The 9728-nt window shown below is 43.3% G+C and overlaps 1 protein-coding gene across 3 annotated transcripts in view; it reads left to right on the top strand.

Moving 5' to 3' along the window:
* The first annotated feature begins 7306 nt into the window (after window positions 1-7306).
* Window positions 7307-9728, top strand: part of plppr5b (phospholipid phosphatase related 5b) — a 45573-nt gene continuing 43151 nt past the window's right edge. Inside the window, exon 1 of one of the 3 annotated variants that reach the window (XM_023950171.2) lies at window positions 7307-7676. In XM_023950171.2, coding sequence (XP_023805939.1) covers window positions 7473-7676 — 204 coding nt within the window. In that variant the 5' untranslated portion in view covers window positions 7307-7472. The remainder of the gene's footprint in view (window positions 7677-9728) is intronic. The other 2 variants (XR_002872350.2, XR_002872351.2) reach the window with 2 other exon arrangements.

Below are 9728 nucleotides of genomic sequence, written 5' to 3'. Positions count from 1 at the left end.
TGATCAAAGTGTCTTTAATTGAATCAAATAAACAAAGAAAAAAGTATTTTATGATCTTTCATATTTCTAACTACTCAGTGTTTTATCAGGGCCTGTTTGGATGAACACAGAGCTGATATCCTGGAGATGGAAAATCTTTTTAGATCAGGGAAAATAGGCAAGGCAAGGCAAGGCAAGTTTATTTGTATAGCACAATTCGTACACAAAGTAATTCAAGGTGCTTCACAAAACAGAAAAGTGCATTAAAATCACAATACATCATAGAAATAATCAACATAAAATTTACTTTAAAAGAAAAGGAAGAAAAAAAAAAGATTTAAAAAGAAAGGAAGGAAAGAAAGGTGCAGATAGGACCTTTCAGTCATATACACGGCTAAACAGAAATGTTTTAAGTCTAGATTTGAACATGAACACAGAAGAGGCCTGTCTTACGCCTTCAGGGAGGCTGTTCCAGATTTTAGCTGCAGAATATTGAAACGCTGATTCCCCTTGTTAAAATAGGTAATTTCCTGCGGCACACCGGTTGAAAAACACTGGAGTAGGTGAAGGTTTGGCTGCTTTTAAAAGAGTTCAGTGGTTACAGTTCCATCTAGAAGATTATGTTTGTCATTTCTGTTTTCAGTTTGGTCACAGTTGACGTGTTGTCTATAATAATAGCAGATGACTCGTGCAGATTTTGGTCACAAATGCTGCCTTCATTCAGCAGCAGTGGCTTGCAGGAACAGCCTTCATGCCATCAGGTTGAGCGTTCATTTCTCATAAAGTATACCGTTCCAGATAAGCGATGGATGCTGGCAGCATGCTTCTTTGAAGGTTTTTTTTGTTGCTTGGCCTGTTAATGTTTATTTGCATGCAGCGGTACTGAATTCAAAAGTCTAACTTGCCTGCAGAAACCAACGACCTATTTTTGGCCCGTGTTCATGCTGCTTCTGATTGTTCAGGCCATTCTGTGACCTTTAACACATGCTTGAAACGTACAAAACAGACCAAGTGAGGCTTTTCCACTTCATCAATCCCCTGCCTTTGTCATGGCAAAAACAATCCTTTTAGAGGAATGGATGTGTCAAATGCAAAAGTTAAACTCATCCCTTATAAGCTCCAATAAAGTCCCACTCCAACTATATTTTATGTATTGTAAAACTGTTCCCAGTCATTTTTTAAATTAGGATTATGTCGTTTTTAGCTCAAATCAAAAAGCCTGGGTCATTTTTTACGACATTTTCTGCACATCAGCAGTAGCTCATTAGAGATTTGCTTTTGGGTTTTGGGCGCGACTGTTGGCGCGAAAGTTAGTTTAGCTAATTTCCCAGAATGCCTTTGTTTATAATCTCTCCCGCTAGCGACAAGTGGCTCACCAGCCCAAGCTAAGATTTGTGTAGCAAAAACATGGCGAGCAATATCAGAGCTATCCAGCCGCACAGTTTAGAGCTAGACGGGGAAAATGAAGACGTTAATGGATCTATCTGTTTGTCTGCAAGTGGAGGACTGAGAGACAGAGCGGAGAAAGCGAGACTTTGGCCCACCCATGGCAGTAGCCGTGTCACAAGTCCAAGCTTTAATCGTGCGATTTTCTTCTGCTGCTGAGATAATGCAATTAAACTAAAGGAACACCCAGAAACACACTTTAAATATTAAATACTTTAATATATGTCCTCCAGCATGAGAAAATGCGACAAGAATGTGTTAAAAACACCATTTTCATTGGTGGGTCTTTAACTGAAACTTGACTCATGCTGCTGGTCAACTGGAGGATTTTCTGTACACCAAAGAATTGAGGCTTTTGCTGAAGCAGATTTAAATAAAAGCCTCCAAATCAGACCTACACAATTGACCTGACATTGAGATGATCGTGTGCAGTCGGCTGATGGCTTCAATAGTGTTGACAGTTTTTCATCTGGATTGTCTTTCATACTTAGACTCCTGGTGTCAGAGGCAGCTTTCTTCTGAGCTTTATGGCTACGTCTTTGCTTCCATAGTGAACTATCTAAGGAAACAAACTGGTTCAGAACAAAAAGTAATCAGTCAACTCTGGCCTTTTTAAGCTAATTTCAAGGATGTCTTATGACAGTGCTTTCATGCTCTCCACAGATACAGGCTCTTAAATGCGTATAAATGCTGCTGGAGTGAACCACCTGCAAAGCTGATTAGTCATTCTTTAGAAAGGAAAGAGCGTCTACTTCATTAAAGGAGAAGCAGCAATGCCTTCCACATGCAGCCGTCGACTCCTGTTTTTGGAGAAAAGCCTCCTTTGCTTCAAATCAGATTATGTGGGTTTACTGAGACCCTGGAAGTCTGTTCCAGAACTGTGGAGCATAGAAGCTGAATGCAGCCCCTTCATGTTCAGTTTTGACTCTAGGAACTGACAAAAGACCAGATCCAGATAACCCGGACAGGTCTAGCTGGTACATGCTGGGTCAGGAGGTCAGTCGTGTATTTTGGTGTTAAACCTTTGAAAGCCTTATGAACCAATAACAAACTTTTAAGTCTATCCTCTGGCAGACATGCAACCAGTGGCAAAACCTCAGAACTGGACTGATGTGGTCTACTTCTGGTCCTTGATTGAACCCGAGAAGCAGGAACTAGTCTCTCCTGGTCCTGATCGGACATTTCTGGCCTGGTTGGTTTTTAGATGAATAGATTGAAGCTCTGTAGATTGGAGATGACCCCAAAGACAATAACCTCAGTTTAATATTGTTTAACTGAAGTAAGTTATGACACATCCACTCATTAATGTCGTCAATGCATTTACCAAGAGCCTGTACAGGGCCTCAGTCTCCTGGTGTCACTGAAACAGCTATCTGTGTGCCATGGTAACTAACGTTGTTGTTCTTTATCACTTGGGCCACTGGGGGGCATGTGGCCCCCGGATGGAGCCTTGGAGAACTCCACATATAATTTCTGTGAGCTCAGATGCCAAGTTAGTTGACAGAAAATATTTACTGTTTTTCAAGTACATTTTGAATCAGTTCAGCACTGACCCAGTGAGACCCACCCAGCTTTCCAGTGGTTTGAGCAATTAAGCATGGTCAGCTGTTTCAAACACAGCAATGAGATCCAATAAAACTAGCACAGACATATTTCCACTGTATTAGAATCACTGTATTTAACACTGTATCATAACGTTTCTTTGGTGAAAGCCGTGTTGTGGTGCTGGAGGACATCATAGCAGCTGACGGGACTGATCTATTCACAGTCCAGAGTTTTGCAGAGTTCTGACGTGTAGGTTTAGGAGAACCAGACTGTTAACACTTTCTAATTGTCTCTCAGGGCCAAAGCTGATTCCCGCAGTCTTGGTGTGTGTGTGAGTGTTTGGGTGGGGGTGCATGTCGGAACCTGGCCGGTGCCTCAGTCGGGCAGTGACAGATGGACGTGTAGATTTACTGCTAACGCTCTGATTGGATAAGCTGGGTAACTCTTGACGGATGGCTCATGTGGCTGTATATTTTTATCCAAAGGGTGCGTGCACTGCAGATGTAATTGGCTCCATGAGCAACACTTTCATTTGAGAATTCATGTTTAGTTAATAAGAAATGTTGTTTCCAAGCCTTCATTCATGTTCTGCCAAGCTGGGCTGACTTTTCCAAAGGAGCAGTGTGAGTAAATCTGGGATTGTGCCATGAGTCCATGCTGAAGAAGGAGAACTGCAGAGTTTTCTGCACACCGAGGCTCAGTTCTTTGCTTCCATGGAGCTGAACTTACTTCGAAGCAGAACTTCATCAATATTTCTACAGAAATTCTTAAAGCTTTTTGGTTTGGTTCGACAGCTTCGTCGCTCATTTTTAGTGCAGTCGCTGCACTCGACGCTTTCTACGGCATTGAAAATGTCTTTGCTATGTCTTGCCTCTGGTATGTAGACAGTAGACTGCTTCATTGCCTCAGTTTCTAGTTCCAGCTGCCAGGCTGATGCCACAGGATTCACAGAGGAGTTCATGAGCTCCTGATGATATCATTAAGAAGCAAAACTCTGCATTAAAGCTGTGATGTTTAAGTTGGCCTAGTTAGTAATAAAACAGAGAGCGAGTGTGATTCCAACAGCAGCCATTTCTCAGAGTAACCAGTGTGAACCCACCTGACTGCGAATGTGCTCTCATCTCATCTCTCATCTCTCTCTCTCTCATCTGTCTGCGCCTCCATCTGTCTGCGCCTCCATCTGTCTGCGCCTCCTCCGACAGCCTCAGCATACGGACTCCGCCTGTCCTGAAGCCAGCCCGGCTTCTCGTGCCGCTCTTGGATCTCCAGTGCCGGCCGGCCGGCCTCCCTGACCCTTGTGTGGAAATGGGATCAGAGCAGGAAGGCTCCAGGTTTCTCCTTCAACTTAAGGAGAGTGGAAATGGTAGCAATACTGCAGTGAAGCACTTTCAGCTGGAACCAAGTCAGTAATGTGACGTTCCCACTGGGACCGGAAACACTCACTCAAGCAACCACTTCCAATAAAAAGTCGATTTAAACGTGCGTAAACACCCTTTTGGGGCTTCCGCGTTCAAAACTCTGGCCTTCACATGTCGCTACCACGGAGCCCTCAAGGTGCCAGTGGTTAAAAAAAATCTGATAAACCGCATACTAAACCGTGCCCATGGATTTTATTATTTTTCTATTATATATAATATTTTATTATTATTTTTCCAAATGTCGCAGTGTCGTGCACGCACATACATTGCATGTGCGTGTCTCTGAGCAGAGCAGCCGGACTTGTTGCTTCATGTTTGGAGGCACAGGACGGGGCTTTGTCACGGTGTGCACTCCGGGGGAGGCTTCGGATCCTAATCCTACCCCTTCTTCCAGGTCAATTGGGTCAAGAATAAAGCACTGGCCGCACAGATTAAAAACACTATAAGCGAACAAGCACTTAATAATAATCATAACAACAATAAAAGCCTGTTCAGGAGATCATCTCGCTCTTTGCTGCAGCTTTGTGTGTTTACAACAGAACTCAATATTTCTTCTTCTATGGTCGTACTGTAATTTGTCTAGACCAAATGCTCAGCCCCCCAAACACGGCCTGATGATGACATAACACTATTTGATTGGCTGTACTTAAGTCCGATGACGTGATTGGTGGGCTGGGGGGCTCCCTACGCCACAGTCCGTTTTCAGGCTCTCTGTACATGGAAACTGAACTCATTTTCAAAGTGAAACCAGTATAACTTTGACCAATCAGGGACCTGAATTTGGTAGTGACGCATGGATGGTTTGCCTTTTAATTCACGGAAGTGTCAAGCATTTGGAAGTAGATCATGGAGAAGACATGAATAGTTCTGGTTTGTGCCTGGACTTTCATATATTGGAATAGAGCTGTGATTAAAAAAAGGCTGGATTAAGATTCACCAGATCTCTCCCAACTGCAGATACATGCGGTTGTTTTGGGTAGCAACATTCAAGTGTGAACACCGTATGCTGAAGGCATATCCAAAAACCTGCGTTGTTTTATTATTGAATGCAATAGTGCAAAAGTGAAACGGATATTTCTGTGTGTAATAATTCCACACATTGAAACATATCAAGCCAATTTGATGAACATCTTTTGTAAGGAAAACTTACAATTCAGCCTGTCAAAAATAATCAACACTTCAAAAGCAGGACGAGCCACGAAAGACTGCTGCTAAACAAGCTGGTGCCTCACAGACTGAACAGAAAAGTGAGAGGAAGACAAAGACTGGAGCGAAAAGGTCCCCCAGGATAACAATAACCCTGCATGACGGTCAGTAGAATCTGTTCCAGCATTTGGCAGGGAATCCTAAGGAGGGGGCTGAGGCTGGAGTCAGATAAATAGGCTGAAAACATCCTTTTGATTGATCGAATCAGATTTTAGGATTTTCTCAGACAGCAGATTATTTGGTTTTCTCATCTTTAGGCCATCATCATTAAATGTACATGAAATTAAGGTTTATATGCAATGACTTTACTAAAAAAATGTTTTTGAACACACTGGTCAAGAACATTAAAGTATTGCATGATGTTTATCACATGCTGCGGCGATGCATCCATCAGAAGGTTAACAAAATCCTGACTTTTTGACAGATGACATATTAAGGAATACAGTAGCGGTTTTAAGCACAGGCCATACGGGCAATTACTCAGGGTGCAAATTTAAAGGGGGCGGCAGCTCAGTGCTTGTAGAAACAAAATCTGCTCCTCCCTTGGTTTACTATTATATCACAGAGTTTGTAACGGCCTGGAACTGTGAATTGGACCCCCTGCTGCACGCTCCTGTCTTTGAGATAATGCCGCAAATGTGGCTGAAGAAAAAGGGGAGGGGCACCGAGGAGCGCAGCCGCGATTGGGCAACACCTGGATCATGGCGTGCATTTAGATGACTCAGCTCATGCTATGTCATTCTTTATGAACTATTGTAGACATTTCCATGACGTGTCTTTATTTTCCATATAAAATGTATTTTCTTTGTCTGTCTGTGGTTTAGTTGGTGTCAGTATTTGACATGAAGAAAGCCGTTAATGCAGGAAAACAGCTGCAATTTATGAGATCAGAAATAAACACACACAGAAATGAACTTATTCCTAAAAGTGATGCAGAAGTCCAGCTCTAACAAAACGACAAAAGAGCAAAGAAAACGGAATATTTTCATTTGTCATGTATTACCATTCCAAGCTTTGTTTTCTTCTGCAGTTTGTTCCTTATTTGTATAATTTTGACAGAATGGAGAGTAAAATATTAAACGTTATATAATATTATTCCTGGTTTTATAAATACATTTTGAAAGTTTAAAAATGTTAAACGTTTAGCTTTAGTGTGTTCAATAAATGTTTATCTTGTCCGGCTGGCGACTTAAAGCGTGTTTTGGATTTAGCCCCCTGTAAGACTGAGTTTGACCCCCCCTGCAGTAAAATGGATAACATGGATGTCTGTGTAAAATGGGCACATGAAGATAGGGAACACAAAAGAATGTCGTCAAATTGTGTGTGTGTGTGTGTGGGGGGGGGGGGTAAGTCAGTGTAGAACCGCCCCTGCAGGAATAGAACCAGCAGAAAGAACAATGTCAAGGATATTTTGATGCTATAATTACGTTTTAAAGTTTTCCTCATTTACATGGCAGCTTCGTTAAAGCGTGTCATGCACCGACACGCGCACACGCACGCAGTTCATGAAATGCGCGTTCTCGTTGGATCGGGTTTAATTTTCCAGATTCTTCGTGTTTGCTGTCATCACGTTCATATCCAGAAAGATTGCATCGATGTTCTTTGACACCGATCCTCACAACGATCACTGCCCCCCGTCAACGCGCGCTGAGGCTGTCCGCGCGCGCGCCTGGCGTCACGCGCCTCTCCCCCTCCGCGCGCAGCTGAGCCGCGCGGATCAGACGGTCGGAGCAGCGCCGGCAGAGCGGCTGTCCGCGCGCAGCAGAGCCGTCATGAGCCGCTCCGGGGTCGGCGCGTCTGCGGGGGAGGCGGCGGCGGGTTAGGGGGGGGGACACGCCCGGTGTGCTGTGCTGACTCCTGTCGCTCTCCGCCCGCATCATGCTGTACTTTCAGTTGGTGATCATGGCTGGGACCGTCATGCTGGCCTACTACTTCGAGTACACGGACACCTTCGCCGTGCACGTGCAGGGCTTCTTCTGCTACGACAGCACCTACACCAAGCCGTACCTGGGCCCGGAGGACAGCAGCGCCGTACCGCCCCTGCTGCTGTACGCCGCCGTGGCCGGCCTGCCCACGCTGCTGGTGAGTGGCGCTCGATCCCGCGGCACAACTTCCTCTGCTGTCAGCCGAGATGGACATGCCTGCTGCGGCTGCGGGAAACCGGCTGCACGTGCGGGGGCAGAACCACGCAGAGGGGAGCGTCTCCCCACATGCGCATGCATGCATGCATTCATTCATTCATTCATTCATTCATTCATTCATTCATTCATCCATCCATCCATTCATTCATTCATTCATTCATTCATTCATTCATTCATTCATTCATTCATTCATTCATCCATCCATCCATGTAGTGCGGTGATGCTCTGGAGTCACTTCAATGAAGACAGCTTAACTCTAGCAGACACGGGTCAGTTCAGGAGGAAGACCTGCAGCTCTGAACTTTAGATCCTCACTGCAGACACAAGAACTAAGAAGGAGAATCAATGCTGCAAAGACAGAGAGAAATGTTCTGGACTGATATGCATTCAAAAAGATTCACATTTAGGAAAGATGTTTAGTTAAGGTGACAGGAACACTGAGACTTTTTCCAGGCTTCTTCATCAATTCAGATTTAATGGTGAATCAAACGAATACGACTGATTTTCTCAAATAAGCAGCATGAAACTGAAGCTGCAGCTGGTATTTCATTAAAGCTCCAGAGCCTCTCATGTGGCTTTCAGTGACAAAAGTCTGACCCCGTGACACCAGGTGACGACGTTTTATTAGTACCAAAGGTGTCAGGAATCTAGCAATACACAACAAACACCCAGAATGGTTGAAAAGCTGCTGGATTTTTGGAATGATTTCAAACTGAGGTGGAAAAGAGCTATTTGGAAGTTTATAATTATAATTTAAAAAGTAATATGCAATACTCAATACTAATGCAATATGCAATTCAGGCTTGAAATATAAAATAACATTTTAATTTAAACTAAAATTCACAATTCAATTGGACAATTTTGAGAAAAAAATCTTAAATAAAAAGAAAATAATTGTAATTTAAATTATCATGTTTTTATGTCAGAATTGAAATGACAATGCATTCTGGAATTTACTAGATTAGGACATTTCATACATGGTTTGCTTTAAATTCTTTTTAACGTAACTTCAAATCTATTGCTTTGTGAGATGCTGTTTTTGTTTCAGAATTCAAATGAAATTACCAAACAGCGCCCCCTGCTGTAATGCATTGTCATTTGCATAGCATTGCGCTTTATGTGTGTCAAAATACAAACTTATGCAAACTGTCAGACTCTCATCAGGGCGGAGCCTACATCCTTCATAAATCAGTTAAATCCCGCCTCCAACTTCCTTCCAACTTCAGCCGATTAAAATTATGAAAGACTCAACTGACCAATGGAATTATTTGGCGTTGTAGGTTAGAGAAGAGAATGCGCTAATGCTAATGTGGGTCACCTGGTACCGGGTCTCACACACACAAAAAAAACAAATAAATAGAATAACAGGTTATTTCACTTGTTTGTTTTCTGGTCCAGAAGGAAGTTTTATTTTGACAAAACTCCTGGATTCCGTTCACCACATCCGTCTTTGTCCCGTGACTTAAAGCTGGTTCTCTGCTAAGTTAGGAGCCCAAAGCGGAAAAGCTAACAAAAGTCAATCAATGATACATATGTAGAAAGTTCCTCTGGGGACGACAGAGTCATTGAGGAAACCCAAGCAGAGTCTTCAACTTCACTGAAACATAAAGCTTCTGTTTACTGACAAAACGTCCAGAGAGCATCAATGCACACTCGCAGAGACTGCTTTTGCAGAGTTGCAGAATCGGACAGCTTTTACTAAATGGTGAATGTCCTATAGTGAATGTAGTGCACTATGTAATGAGTGGAGGAGGAAAAATGTGAAGAAAACCTCGGCCTTCCTCTCCATCTTCCACCAACTACTGCAATTCTCATCCGGACCCTGTAGGGCAACAGTGCTGCTGGTGGTCATTGTTAACCCGGGACAGGACTTATCCAGTTGTAAAGTTCCGTTCAGGATTTGGATGAGGGGTTTGGCGCTGGCATATGGAAGCTCTGGATTGCGCCCCCTTGTGGTTAAATCTTCCTCCTGGTGCTTCCAAAAGCTTCACAA

Source organism: Oryzias latipes, chromosome 20 (genome assembly GCF_053564925.1).
Source record: "Oryzias latipes strain Hd-rR chromosome 20, Olatipes_Hd-rR_3.1".
Classification (NCBI taxonomy): Eukaryota; Metazoa; Chordata; class Actinopteri; order Beloniformes; family Adrianichthyidae; genus Oryzias; species Oryzias latipes.
This window is presented reverse-complemented; position numbering and strand designations above follow the sequence as displayed.